The 15,577-nt window shown below is 41.5% G+C and overlaps 1 protein-coding gene across 1 annotated transcript; it reads right to left on the reverse strand.

Moving 5' to 3' along the window:
* Positions 1-1,687: 1,687 nt before the first annotated feature.
* On the reverse strand, positions 1,688-11,932 carry LOC104941941 (myosin-7). Its single transcript, XM_010767111.1, has 37 exons — positions 11,729-11,932; positions 11,472-11,615; positions 11,224-11,380; positions 11,104-11,131; positions 10,908-11,013; positions 10,732-10,824; positions 10,495-10,558; positions 10,302-10,400; positions 10,127-10,230; positions 9,908-10,046; positions 9,694-9,812; positions 9,467-9,616; positions 9,218-9,388; positions 8,813-9,122; positions 8,390-8,460; positions 8,111-8,316; positions 7,883-8,006; positions 7,657-7,793; positions 7,323-7,578; positions 6,990-7,232; positions 6,648-6,824; positions 6,419-6,564; positions 6,239-6,329; positions 5,772-6,161; positions 4,880-5,006; positions 4,672-4,790; positions 4,395-4,591; positions 4,091-4,274; positions 3,796-3,961; positions 3,566-3,690; positions 3,149-3,457; positions 2,867-3,070; positions 2,486-2,782; positions 2,296-2,400; positions 2,111-2,206; positions 1,884-2,018; positions 1,688-1,776 (listed from the first exon to the last, which is right to left on the reverse strand). Exons 1-37 carry the CDS (start codon positions 11,930-11,932, stop codon positions 1,756-1,758), a joined length of 5,814 nt encoding a protein of 1,937 aa, XP_010765413.1. The 3' UTR covers positions 1,688-1,755.
* Between the last annotated feature and the right edge of the window lie 3,645 nt (positions 11,933-15,577).

Here is a 15,577-nt window from a genome sequence, read left to right on the forward strand (position 1 = left end):
TAACTCGTGTTTTTTGGATTTATGTGTGTGTTGATTAAGTGTTTAATTTGAGTACACTTTGCTGCTGCTTGATGTCACATGATCTAACTATAACTATATGTTGTACTTCCTAATTACATGTAACCGTTAGTGAAAAGGTATGCTGCATGTCCAACAGAAGATCAGGTGCTCAAGGCCACATTCCATTGTGCAGGTTTTTAATGAAATAATGAAAGTGCTTTGCCTTGCTTTCAAATTGAAATAGTGCCAGCTATAGGTGGGGCTTTAACAGATTCACATTAGTCAAGTGGGTGTTCCCCTTGGTTATACGCTGTGACAACACAAGCTGTTATGGTGATGGTTGGGTAAAACATCTATTCGACTGGGTGGATTTGTAAAACTGTTGCTATATTTCTACGTTTGCCTTAATGTACTGCGTGTCCTTGGTTATCTCTTCACTGTTTGATTCCTACCAGAGAAACATTCACAGTGCGACAACACAATCTGCTTCGTATAATTAGCCATGACAGCAAATGGGAAAGGCCTGGCTGCTTGTCATTATGTGTCATAGTAACAATGATTTAGAGCCTGTTTATCCATTCTATGTCATTATAGGAAAAGTGCAACACATCCTCCCACCAGCAGCCTCATCCAAAGCCCTGGGTTTTTCTAAGTCAAACATATTTCATGGCACTGAGCTGACAAGAGAGGCTGACGGATAGCTTATCTTGTATTACACAGTGATAGAGAACAGAATCAGCGATATTTAAGGGCTTTTCCGGCTGCATTCCCAAAGACCAAACATAGATAGGCTATCTGTTTGTTCTTTGGGAATGCAGCCGGATATACAAGGCTTATTTACTTAGTGAATATAAGGCCCACAGAAATAAATGCTGTTTTGGTGAGTCGAAATTCTTACTTTAAGGTATAACAAATCAATTTTCCTAATACAAATTTAGCAGATTTGCAATAATTACTATACAACCTACTAATATAGAAATATGTGTTGTTCTTTAAACGCGCACATGTTTGATAAACCGGATTGGCTGCTGACTGTAGTATGAAGTCTACAAAATACACACATTCTCAGCCATCACCTAAAGAAATGTAACATTTGTTTATATTTGTCATTTCAACATGCAGTCAATCAATGTGTTAACTTCAATTCAATCATATTCCATTTGTTTCACTTATTTATCACTGCACTGGCTACTCCTTCAAAATAAAACATATTCAAAAATGGTTTTGTCTATCGTTATGGAGAATTACATTGTTATTATTGGAGCTCTTTGACCATCTAGTGGTGGCTGAGAGTAATTCACCTCAGTTGCTAGTTTGATTTGTTTGGTACGATAATCTTGTGTATGTTTGCACTATGAGAAATAATTTGAACCCTAAAATCCACACTGTTTGGATCATCTGACCCACCATGTTGCCAATAGCTTGATTAGAATGAGAGAACACTGTAAGCAGGTCTCAACCACATTCAGCGGGTATGAGCAAAAGATGAGCACTATTGAACTCTTCCACTCCTCTCATGTCAAAACATGAAAGCAGCTCTTGTTTGGATGTTGGGAGGCGCTGCATTCATTTGATGAAAGAGACTACGTCAGAGAGCAGGCTTCTACTTCCATTGTTTTCTTTGTAGAGCAGACTCACCTTTTTCCAAAGAAAGAAAATACAAACATAAAGTGTTGCATTCATTTATTCCACTCGTGTTGCCTGGAGAATAAAGAAACTAAATCTACACTCATTTGGAGGATCCCGTTGAAGGCTTCACTCTTCTTCGTGTGCTTTCTGTGCAAAGAAAAACATTTGAGATAATCAGATTTTTGTATTCCTGCCAACTCATTTCATACTCAAAACACTTATATACTGTGTGATTATTATTGGTGATTACTGACCTTAACGCCAATGTCCCGGCTCTTTGCCCTCAGCTTGTTGACCTGAGACTCTGCGATGTCGGCCCGCTCCTCTGCTTCCTCAAACTCATGCTGTGTCTTGCGCAACTTGCCCAGATTTCCATTGGCCTGTTCCTCCTGAAGAAAACATGAGAACATTTTAAATTGTTATTGAGCTGTTTCATAAAGAGGCAAATAGACCATACATCAGAAGGGGAAGGTTTGCTTACAGCCTCCTCTGCAGATCGCTTGTACGATTTAACCTTCAGTTGCAACTTATCCACTAAGTCCTGCAGACGGCTCAGATTCTTTTTGTCCTCGTCCGCCTGTTAAATAATGACATGAGTCTTATTTCCTATTCAAATATAAGCTTTGATCTTCAGGTGAATGTGTATCACTGACAGAGTGCTTGTACCTGGTAGGTGAGCTCTTTGATGCGTCTATCGTACTTGCGGATACCTTTCACCGAGTCACTGCTCCTCTTTTGCTCCATATCCACCTCATTTTCCAACTCTCTCACCTTAAAACGAACAGACATTGATTAAGCTTCATTGTATCGTAAACTGCTTATGTGAGGCACCACAGAGGAAGATAGGGGTACTCACCCTGGCCTCCAGTTTCTGAACCTGCTTCTTGCCACCTTTCATGGCGATTTGCTCCGCCTCATCCAGACGGTGCTGCAGGTCTTTGATGGTCTGCTCCATGTTCTTCTTCATCCGCTCCAGGTGAGAGCTGGTGTCCTGTTCCCTCTTCAGCTCCTCTGCCATCATGGCAGCGTCAGTAATGGCCTTCTTGGCCTTCTCCTCAGCATTCCTGCACTCCTGCACCGCCTCCTCCACCTCATTCTGCAGCTGAGCTGTGTCACATTCAAGCTTCTTCTTCTGGTTCAGCAGGCTGGTGTTCTGCACAGAATCACACATGCTTACTTTTAGTACAATTAGTGTGCAACATGGATATACACTCAGATGACGTGATGTCTGACATACCTGAGAGTGCAGCAGCTGAACTCTCTCGCTGACATCCAGCAGCTCCTGCTCAGCCACTTTACGTCCTCTCTCCGTCTGCTCCACCAGAGACCTCAGCTCGTCCAGCTCCGCTTGCTGCAGGTTGGAACGTCTCTCCACCATAGCAATGTTCTCCTTCAGATCATCATTGGCCCGGAGAGAATCATCCAGCTGAAGCTGCGCATCCTATTCAGAAAGATTTTGGAACATCTTTTAATCCAAGAATGAATAGAATAAAGACAACATGTATAGTCTCTTCTGTACCTTGAGGTTAGAATGGGTTGCTTTGAGCTGCTTCTGAGCCTCTGCTGCCTGCCTGCTGGCGAGGCTCAGCTGGATCTCCATCTCATTGAGGTCTCCCTCCATCTTCTTTTTTATTCTGAGAGCCTCGTTCCTGCTGCGAGTCTCAGCATCCAGCGAGCTCTGCAGACTGTCCACCGCTCTCTGATGGTTGCGCTTGGACTGCTCCATCTCCTCCTCCTTCTCAGCCAGCTTCCGCTCAATGTCAGCTTTAACCTGGTTGAACTCAAGCTGCGCTCGGAGGATCTTACTCTCCTCATGCTCGAGGGAACTCTGTTCAAAAAACAGCAAATCACTGTTTTGTCTTTCAAAGCATCAGAGGGTATTCCAGAGAAGGGAACATTGAAAAGATGGCGTGTACATGAAAAGATGTTTGTTCACCTCAGCTTCCTCTAAAGCAGACTGTATCTCAGCCTTCTCCTGCTCCAGCTGTTTGCGGGTCTTCTCCAGCTCGTGGATGGTCTTTCCTCCCTCACCGAGCTGCGCAGTCATGTCCGACATTTCCTCTGTTTTTTGTTCAAATACATTCATTTTACTATCCTAGGTCCAACCTCCCCACTTTATTTAAGTGTATGTTAAAAGATGAATCAAGTACAATTATATCTTCATACCTTGCAGATTCTTGTTTTCCCTTTTCATGGTCTCCAGATGATCCAGAGATTCTTCATAAGAGTTCTTCAGTTTAAAGATCCCGGTGCTGAGAGAACGGGCCTCTTTCTGGGAGCCTTCCAGCTCAGTCTGGCACTCCTCGTACTTCTGCTTCCACTCAGCCAGGACCTGATAACATTGTTGATTAAATACGTTTATGTTATTGAATTATTCACACACTAAATGTGTAAATTCATAATTTATTCTGTACGAGTCGAGAACACACTTATCAGGATGTTATTTTATATGTTTTTGTACCTTGTCAAAGTTTCTTTGTTTCTTGTCCAGCACTGCAGCAGCAGCATTAGATCTCTCCACATCCACCATGAGATCTTCTATCTCACCCTGAAGTCTGTGTTTGGTTTTCTCCAAGGATGAACATTTAGCATTAGCAGCTTCAACCGATTCTTCCGCATCCTGTAAGCGTTGAGTAAGCTTTTTCCTAACGACAAAAATGAAATCATTAGTTTACATTTGATTACAGTTCAAATGGGAAAACCATAGCATAGGAACTGTCCTCAAATTGATCAATATAACTGCTAATTACCAACGTGATCCTTACTTAGCTTCTTCCAGCTCCTCAGTTCTCTGGATGGCATCAGTTTCGTACTTGGTTCTCCACTGAGCCACCTCAGAGTTTGCCTTGGACAAACTGCGTTGGAGCTCAGCTTTGGCCTCCTGGTCCTCCTCATACTGCTCCCTCAATAAATCACAGTCATGGCGAGCAGACTGCACTGCATGGGCAAGTGCATTCTTTGCCTTTGATAAAGAAACATGAAGTCAAGTCATTTTGCTATTAGAGATCAGGCTCTGTATGCTAAAATCAGTTTAACAGCTACCTTGACTTCCTCCTCCAGCTGTCTCTTCAGGTCTTCAATCTGCTGAGTGTAAGACTGCTTCCCTCTGGTCAGCTGAGAGACTAAAGCGCCCTTCTCCTCCAGCTGCCTGGTTAACTCACCTGTAAAATAAAGGTGGTATATCTTTATTTACCAAATATCATCTAACAGTAGAAACTCCACTAATTGTGTGTGCTTTTAAAATGATTACCATTTTCAGTTTGAAGCTTTGCTTTTTGCATTGTGAAGTCATTGATGATACGCTGGCCTTCCTCTGATCTCGTCTTGTATTCAGTCATCTGATCCTCCAGAGTGCGACACATTTTCTCCAGGTTGGTCTGAGTAAAGCAAGTCATATTATGAAGCAAGTCATACAATGTCTACAACCCAAGCAGTGTTTTCTGTATACTATTTCATTAAGCCAGCAACTAGTGGTTTTAGCTTAGCATAAGATTGCTAACAGCGAGCTTGGTTTTACCAAAAGCAGGGTTCATACACTTTTTCACCAATGATTTCAATGACTTCTCCATGACTTCTCCATGACCTTTGACTAATTTTCCATGACCAAAAGAAATGACTCTTTCTCAGTGGTACCACAGAAAATTGTTTATTACAACATGGAACAGGAAAATAAGGTCTGCATATGAAACAGTTTGTAAAACAAATAACTCATATCAAAATAACCACTGTAGACTAGAGAGCGTGATTGTAAACACCTCTCACCAGAAAAATACCGTGACAGTTAAATGCCATTTTACGTTTCATTATGATACAGTATTTATTATCATTATAGTATTACTATTTCGGCGATTAGATAAAATATAAATTATACTTGATGCAACTTTAGTTACATTTTCATGACTTTTCCAAAACTTTGGGAAAAATATTGTTTTTCATAACTTTTCCAGGGCCTGGAATTTGCATTTAGAATTTCCATGACTTTTCCAGATTTTTCATAACCGTAAGAACCCTGCCAAAGATAAACTCTAGACTTTGTGCTTATCCAAGTTTACCAGGAGCTTCATATGAACTACAACAGACATGAGAGGGACAACACTTCTGCATAATTCCTAAAAAGAGAAGCATGCTTTTAATTAGCTTACCTTGACTTTGGCAATCTGCTCCATGTTGGACACCACATCGTCCAGCTCCAGCCTGAGCTCGCTCTTTTCTTTCTCCAGCTTCTGCTTGACTCTCTGCAGGTTGTCGATCTGCTCTCCCAGGTCAGCCACGTTGTCTGCGTTCTTCTTCCTGAGGGTAGCAGTAGTTGCCTCATGCTGCAGAGTTGCTTCTTCGAGTTCTCTGCGCATCTTCTGAAACTCGGCCTCCCTCTTCTTGTTCATCTCGATCTGGACAGAAGTGGCTCCCCCGGCCTCCTCCAGCCTCTCACTGATCTCCTCCAGCTCTCTGGCCAGGTCGGCCCTCTGTTTCTCCACCTTGGCTCGAGCGGCTCGCTCTGACTCCAGTTCCTCCTCCAGTTCTTCAATGCGAGCCTTAAAGAAATTCATCATATGTTTAAAACGTTGGAGATGGGGTAAGGGGAATACACCACAACCAATAAGCCTGTTACCTGTAACTCCTTCAGTTTCTTCTGGAGTTGAGCCCCCATGGCCTGCTCATCTTCAATCTTACCTAAATACTGGCTGACTTCAAAGTCTTTCCTACAAAAAAGGCAAAAGGGTTCATGTTGGTAATCAGCTGTTGTTGCACAATGGGCATTGAGTGTGAGATTATAAAAGACAAGTTATACTTTTTGAGTTTTTCCTCCAGCTGCTGCTTGGCATTCTCCATATCCATCAAATGTTCCTGGGTTAACTTTAAGTCCCCTTCCAATTTTCTCCTGGCTCTTTCCAGATCCATCCTGACTTTCTTCTCTTGCTCCAACGATCCTTCAAGCTAACAAACAACAACATCCAAACATTACCCATATATTGTCTATACAGGATTTGAGATTTAGTTGCAAATACCATTGCACTCACGTCATCAACTTGCTGTTCCAGCTTGGTTTTGGCCTTGGTCAGAGAGTTGACTTTATCCTCCTCACACTGAAGGTCGTCCAGCGTTTGCTGATGAGCTTCCTGAAGAGCTTTCTTCTCTTTGGTCAACTTAGCAATGATTTCATCCAAAGCTGCCATCTCCTCAGTCATGTTTTTAACCTTAGAAAACAGATTATTGTGAGTCAGGAATATAGAAACATTATTTATGAATACAGTCACCGGTCCTTAAACCTGCAATGACCAAACCAAACCAAAACAGGAATCTGCAGTCTGGGGATCCTTTTGTGTGGCTTTGGCCCTGCCATTGATATCTGCAGTTATTACCTTGTTCTCTGTGGCATGCTTTTCCTTTTCCACTTTAGCCAGAGTCAGCTCCAGATCATCAATGTCCTTCTTGAGTTCTGAACACTCGTCCTCCAGCTTTCTCTTCTTAGCAGTCAGCTCTGAATTCATCTCCTCTTCATCTTCCAGCCTCTCTGTCAGCTCTTTGGCTTTGGCCTCAAGCTGGATCTTGCTCTTGATCAGACCCTCACAGCGCTCCTCAGAATCTGAGAGATTGTCTTGTTCCTGCAGACATCAGATAAAACAAATGCTGTTATTCATTCACATTTTAGTACAATTCTGTACATTTACTGAAAAATGAACGACTGATGTTACAGTTTGAACGTGGAGCTGCAAGTCGTTCTTCTCTTGGAGGAGGGTGACCATTTTTTCCTCAAGCTCTTTCTTGCGGGACTCAGATTTAGCGTAAGCCTCTTTGAGCTTCACAAACTCCTCCTTCATGTTTGCCATCTCCTTCTCGGACTCAGCTGATTTCAGCAGAGGTTTGATCTTGAAGTACATCTTCATCCAGGGCCAATTCTTGACGCTCATGAAGGCTCGCACGTTCCACTGGATCACCAGTATGGCCTCCCTGTAGACAACATCTGTAAGCTTGAATTCTTTATTCACCTTGTCTTATTACAGTCAAAGTTCAAAGTTCAGCACCAACCTGCGCTCCATAATTTTCTGGAACTCAATCCTAGCGAGTACTCCTCTGGATCTCGCTTGAATTCCGGTGAGGATGAGAGAGAGTCGGTCGTCTCTCATCTCCTCAAGAAGACCAAGCAAACCGGCTTTAAAGAACACCTGAAAAAAGACAGAACGTTTTCTTAACTTTTTCCTAGCACACTTATTTATACCAACACCAAATCCTCCTCTTTGTAAACACAACCAACCTTTGTGTGTCCCAGCTTATACTGCTCATGGTCAATATCCAAGGAGCCCAAAAGTTTCTCTGCTCCTTTCTTATTGTCAATGAACTGTCCGTCAGGGATAGCATTGGGGTTTAGTATGCGATATCTGAAATAATACAACCAAACAGTATTACAATTATTCAATATGATTGCAAATTAACAAATGTATTTAATATCAAAAACCCTAGTTGTGAAAGAGCCATTTCTTGCCTTTGTTTGAAGTCCCCATACTGGACCCTGTTGGGGAATCCCTTCCTGCAGATCCTGATGCCTTCCAGCACACCGTTACAACGCAGCTGGTGCATGACCAGAGGGTTCTCCATCGCCCCCGGAGTCTTGGTCTCATTGGGGATGAGGCAGCGCACAAAGTGGGGGTGAGTTGACTTGAGATTGGTCATCAGTTTGTTCAAGTTCTCCTTTAAATGAAGACAATATATTAACAGGTCCCACATACTCAATCAAGCATACCAAACTGTAGACATATTTTACCCTGTGCAGTGCAGAGACAGTCTGGAAGGAAGAGCCTTTCTTCTTTCCTCCCTTTCCTTTGCCTCCTGCATCTATGGATGTATGGAAATAGTAGATGGTAAGGTAAGTCTAATTTTCTTCATAATTGAATTGTCGGTGTTGAATCAGAATCAGAATCAGAAACGGGTTTATTAGGTTCACACATACGAGGAATTTGACTTGATGTCATGGTGCATACATAAAATATAAAACAAAGAATCTCAATATAAAACAAGAAATCTAATGTAAAACAAAAATAACTTTAAGGACACTGTAATCAAATATAGTAATTTACAGCGAAATGGAATGCAATGAGTTATAGAATATGAAATATTAAATAAGAATATGTGCAGTAAGCATTTGAACATTGTGCGCATTAATGTAATGCATATAAAGATCTCTTACCTGAATCTGCACCTGCATACCCAGCAAACAGGATGCCCAGTAACTTGAGATTGGACTTCTGAAACAGTCCCACCACGGTCTCATTCAGCGGGTCCTTGTTCTTCACCAGCCAGTTAGAGATATTGTAATCAACAGTACCAGCATAGTGAACAAGGGAGAAATGAGCCTCTGCTTTCCCCTTCACTACCCTGGGCTTCTGGAAGTTTGGACTTTTACCCAGATGGTTGTCATACAGCTTGGCTTTAAATGTGGTATCACTGGCTTTGGGGAACATGCACTCCTCTTCAAGGATGGACATGATGCCCATGGGCTGAGAGAAGGAAATGATTAGAACTGTATGGAAACCAGTCAAAAAGTATAGCTTACATTTGTTACATGAATTCTGAAGTTTATCTCTGCACCAACCTTTTCGATGAGTTCAATGCAGGCTGCCAAGTCCATACCAAAGTCAATGAACTCCCACACGATGCCCTCCTTCTTGTACTCTTCTTGTTCCAGCACAAACATGTGATGGTTGAAGAACTGCTGCAGCTTCTCATTAGTGTAGTTGATGCACAGTTGCTCAAATGTGTTGAACTAGGAAGAGCATTGAAAGAAAGAAGTTAGGGAAAGTGTGTTTGATCCTTACAACTCCATATAACATTTTATACTCACATCAAAGATCTCAAATCCAGCAATGTCCAGCACGCCGATGTAGTACTGACGGGGTTGCTTTGTCTCCAGAGATTGGTTGATTCTCACCACCATCCACAGGAACATCTTCTCGTACACTGACTTGGCCAGTGCTCCAATAGAGTAGTTCACCTGGATAATTGCATGAAATCCATTACATTTACAGTCTTTTTTAAAGGTCTGATGCATTGCTTGCATTTTCAACTCACTTGCTGCACATTTTGACCTTTGGTGACCCACTCGTTGCCTACTTTCACTCTTGGGTGACAAAGGCCCTTAATGAGGTCAGCAGAGTTCAAGCCCAACAGATATGCAACTTTGTCCGTATCTGTAATGGATTTAGTGACAGGGAACATTTTCAACATAAGGCATGACTTTCTGGTAGTTACATTCTTGAGTAAAAGTCAACTGAAGATCCTTTACCCTCTGTGCCGTCAGGCTCTGCTTGCTCTTCCCTCTGCTTCTGTTTGAACTTCATGTTTCCAAAATGCATGACAGCCCCAGTCATTTTGTAGATGCCGTTCTTCTCTTCTTGGGTAAAGCCCAGGACATCAAAAGCTTCCTTAAACAATGAAAATGAAACTTGAGTTAGCTGTGAAACTTTATATGTGGATTTTTTAACCAGCACTATGTTTCATTTACATCAGTAGCCATCAGCTCTTCTGCATCATCAATGGAGGCTACGGTTGTCTCTCCTTGGGAGATGAAGGCGTAGTCATAGGGGTTGTTGCTGATTAGCAGCATATCTGTTCAAGAGAAACGTTTTAGTCCGAGCTCGTGGCGTTTCTTTTAGGTCAAATGTATATGGAGGACTCACCCAGCAGTTCTGGTTTCTTCTGGGACAGAATCTGGTAGAAGATGTGGTAGTCTCGTTCAGCCTTGAGCTGATAAGTGACACGAGATTTCTCCAGCAGATCTGACAAAAATATCAAATGAGATGATGTGATATAGTCCACATTCTTCCAGGGGGGTGTGCTGCAAAGTGGAGATGTTCATGCCACATTGCTTACATGTCTCAATGTCAGCAGAAGACAACTTTCCACTGACACTAAAGTGGATTCGGATGAATTTACCCTGTGAGCAGCAAGAAAATAAATAAGATTGATTCATTAAAAAAAATCGTACTTATAGACAAAGTCTTTGTTACTCCCCCAACAGGGAGGACATTTGAGTTTGGGGCACAGTTGGGCACAATATGAAAATCAGAGAATGCATCCTTAATACAATTATCAAAAAAAGGAACTCACAAATCTGGAGGAGTTATCATTTCTGATGGTCTTGGCATTCCCAAAGGCCTCCAGAGCAGGGTTGGCCTGGATGATTTGATCTTCCAGGGTGCCCTGCGCATTCAATATGTGCACAAATGTAAGCCAGAAAAAAATCTATGTATTGTAGTTATCATAATATATCAAATCAAACTTGCCTTTTTCTCCTGAGCAGCATCCTTCTTGCCAGAAACAGCTGCGATGCTGGCAAAGTACTGGATGACTCTCTTGGTGTTCACAGTCTTTCCTGCACCAGATTCTCCACTACAAAACAACAGGCGTGTGAACTCAAGACAAAAACACAAACGGTACTTTTTAAAATGGAATCAGATGTCACTATTATGAAATACTCACGTGATAAGGACAGACTGGTTTTCTCTGTCTGCAAAATGTAAGACAGTGTTCAGTAGTAATTAACATGTTAGGATGGTGTCAGAGACTACAAAGCATTGCATTACAAAGAGCCCAACATACCTGACAGCATGTTCTGGTAGGCGTTGTCAGAGATGGAGTAGATGTGAGGAGGAGCTTCACTCCTCTTCTTCCCCCTGTAGGCGTTGACCACCGCCTGATCGTACACTGGCAGACACTTGTAGGGGTTGACAGTCACACAGAACAGCCCTGAGTAGGTCTGTTGACAGAGACAGATAAAACAACTCTTTATTGATTGAATTAAAGATGTCATACAGTAGGAAGATGGTTAGATATGTTGTCAGACTCACGTAGATCATCCATGCTGCGTAACGCTCTTTGAGGTTGAACAGCACAGCAGGTTCATGGAGGAAGGTGAACATCGCCATGTCCTCAATTTTATCGAACTTTGGCGGGTTCTGAGGGTGAATATCTTCCTCCTTATGGACTACAGTCTGAAACGATTTACCACAGGGAATATCTCTCAACTCAAATTGTCATAAAAGTAATTAGTTAACATTGAAACAAGCATTCTCCCAATGCCGTTTCTCAGTGTCAATATACTTACTTTTCCAAACTCAGTTTCAACGGTGACTTTGTTACCATCTCTTAGAGTGACTTTGGCTTTAACGTACTCCACCTCTGGGTCGGGCACAAAACACTCCTTCTTCATGTCAAAGAGTCGGGTCTGGGCCTCCAGGCGCTCTCTATCTGACTTTCTCAGGAAGGAAGCAGCAGCCCCAAACTCCGCCATGAGGGCGTCGGCTGACATCTTGAAGGCTGTGAACCAAAAACATTGTTTATTTTGGTCCCTGTTGTAGCAGTTAAACATAATATACAAACTGTGTATAACTTATAAGGAAATGCGTTGTAAGTGAGGTTCGGTGATTGAATGCATTTCTATGTTATTGTACAGAACATCACAGGCATTTTTGTAACAAATCCTAAAATAGTATTTGCAATTACTATAAACGATGATAATCAAGAATATGGTAGTGGTATGTCTAGGTTTTTATTGATTTATTTTTTCAAGTTAGCATAATTCAGAGAGGGTTTAGAGAGTATTCATTTTCCTATATTGATTTTATTTTTGAAAAGCTAACAACATTGATTGTTTACCTGTTTCCTTTTTCCCTTGATTGAATTGATGTGTCTCTAGAAAGTAACAACAGAAAGATGAAAATAGTATGTTCAATATGTGACATAATAGTTTAGTCATTACTTGTCTGGGTACTTACCTGCAGTTTCCAAGTTCCCCGAGCTTAGCCCTCTTTCTGGTCCCCTCTTTATATTCATCCTGGAGGCAGAGCATCAACAACCAGCCAACCAATGAGGGACGAGCAGTAAAACAAGGGACTCTAATTAAAAAAGAAAGCTCTGTATTTGGAGATAAAGGTGTGGAAAAAAATAACTGGCAAGTAACCATTGGCAAGTGGATTGAAATGTAAGAGCTGACTTTAGATCAGCATCTATTTCAGTTGTCTCCTTGAAGTGACTGAAAAGCCAGTAAATTACAAAACATATTCATATATTAATGTTATTTTTCATTATATTAAACCACTTGTTTGCCAGAAATATGTATGTGGATCTATTCCTGTTTGCTCCTCAAGGGAAATATATCTTGGATATAATGATGAAAATATAATAGCTTCACCAAACCTTTTAAACATGTTCTTATGTATATTAAAGAACAAAGGAGCATTACAATAGGCATTGTCTGTTCGTCTACAGACTGTGCCATTGTCTGTCTTCTATTATCCTGGAGGATAAAGATAAACTTGTTCTCTTGCATTACTTCTCCCGTTGGTCGACTTTTTGGCCTCCCAGTGGACCTCAGCTGACCTTCCTTCATCTTTAATAAAAGATTGGGTATGACAGCTGCCTGCTCTCAAAGGTTTCAGTGACCATACTGTATTTAAATATAAGGGTCATACAGTACACTAATCACCCCCCCACCACACACACCTTATCACGTTATCAATGACAAAGTGCTTCTAACAAGTGTCCCATTAACCGAGCAGATCCTTCAATGAATTTTATTGAGTGGACCACCTGAAGAAGCACTGGGGCCACTTTGACTCAAACAGATTAACACTTCAGACTTGGAGGTCTTGACAGTTGCTTGTCTGCAACCAGCGGACCACCCCTCAGAACGTCAAGGGACACGTTGGCTGTCATTCCCAGCTGCCTGTCCTTCTGCTGTCAACACGGCTTCATGAGCAGGGGCCCCGGTTTGTCAACATGGGAATTAGAAAGATGTGGCAGGTGGTTAAAAGACATACTGTATGTGACATAGGGGGGTTTTGTAGTGTAATCGTCTATGTAATTAGAAGTCTATGATTTATAGAGTCTGGATCGAATGGCATTATCTCGGATTGGGAAAAAGGCCTGAGTTAAAAGGCTCCACATTTTGAGGAAAATATTGTTGCTTTTATCCTGAGAGTTAAACGGGCAGATTGATACCACCCTCAAGTGCCACATGTTCAAAAGCAAATCACTTAAGACTGGCAAGCATAGATCAAAAACTGTATACAAAGTTGACGTAGCAATCATGTATTCACAAAACATAAGAGTGTGGGACTTGTACAACCAAACTCTAAAGGAGACATTCTCAGAAAGTTTTTAAAGCCTCTCAAAATACAACAAACCGTATAAGTACAAGAGCAGTGAATTGCTGATATTTTTCAATTTAGATGCTCTTTAGACTGAAGTGAAAACACTTAAGTACAACCCATACTGAGAGGTGTTTATGGCACATTCTCTCCTTCTGTCCTTGAGCTCAGAGATAACCACATGACATTAACTAAGCCATTACAAACTTCTTTGGCACACTGAGGCAGATCGCAAAGGCCCTGTGAGTCACTTTGTATCAAACTTTTAGACTCACACTTACTGGCTCCTCCTCATACTTACACACCTCCAGCATAACAGCTATAAAACAGCTTTTATAAACAGCTCTGCATCTTCAATATATAGTCAATGACCTTTTTGGAAAAAATAGTACATTCTTTAATATTTCTTAAGTGCAGTTTATAACAATAAAGGATCAGTGAGAACACAATGACAGTTGCAGCTGTTCTGGGATCAGGTCACCACTCTACGTTGGCACTAGCTGCTACCTCAAACTGAAACTCTATACTCCTTCTTGTTGGCCTGACATTGTTTCCTTCTACTTTTATTTTCATTACACAGTACAGATACTATGTAACAAAATGGTTTCTCTGCATTTGACCAGGGGCGCCGCCAGGGATTTTGGGCCCCATGAAAAGATATCACATTGGGCCCTACCACCAGGCCCAGGCCACGCCAACCAAGCACAATTGCTGTAACCACACCTCCAGAACCCAACCGACTCATTTATGCTTTAAATAACTCTACCTGTACAGGCTTGCATCTATCTTGTAGTCCAATACTAACTGCACAATATTTACTGACACTGAGCGGTGAAAATATAACACTGTGCAGACGTGCAACATTCTGCTGCAGTAGAATTCACTATTTGATATAAGACTAACACTCCTGACAATAGACCTCAATAGTCATCTCTTATGGTGTACATGCCTTTTTAATAACATTTTTGAATGGAACATTCATAAATCAAAATAAATATAACTTAAATATACATGACCTCTTAAATTAAAATAAAGTCAACATTAACACCAATATTATCATTTATAAAATGCTATAACAAAAAAAAAAAACATAAGCAGCAGATTTTTTTAAATAATACATAAATATACATACCAACTACAAACTAAGCGGGTATTAAAGTGTAAACGGACAACAAAAGGGAAATGGAAGTGAAAAGGCCTGATGGTGGTGCTAAATCAGGGCCTGTTCTCAGTCTTTTTCTCATCATGCATCTTCTGTGTAGTGATCCAATATCGTTACCATAGCCTTGCCCTTTAACAGTTATTACGAGCCCTGGCTCAGCCTTACTCACCAAGAGCCCAGCGCCTAGCCTTCTTACAGGCTATAGTCACTGATCAAGTCTTTGAAGTCCAGCTTTCTAGCTAACTGGCTTTCAATGGACAGCATGGCAAGACTGCAAAGCCTTATGGGGGGACAGGGCTGCTGAGCCTAGAGATGGATCTGTTGGTCCTGGCACCAGGGGGAGGGACAACTGGTTTAGTAATAGCTGTTAAAAATGTACCTGCATTTCTTAAATGTCAGCTAAAAGAGCAGTGAAATGAAAAACCTCAGCATTTTATGTGAAGATATTAACAGTACTTAAAGGTAGGGTATGTCATTTTGGAGAAACCAGCTCAAGTGCGCTAGAATTTGAAAATACACAACTGGAAAAAATCTGCCCCACCTTCCTTCAGACTTCCTTACAGAGCCCCCCCTCCAACACACACGAACACTGCACATAACCAATGAGGGCACGAGATAAGTTTTGTGCACAGATGGAAAGCTG

Source organism: Notothenia coriiceps, unplaced genomic scaffold (genome assembly GCF_000735185.1).
Source record: "Notothenia coriiceps isolate Sejong01 unplaced genomic scaffold, NC01 NC01_scaffold00004068, whole genome shotgun sequence".
NCBI lineage: Eukaryota > Metazoa > Chordata > Actinopteri > Perciformes > Nototheniidae > Notothenia > Notothenia coriiceps.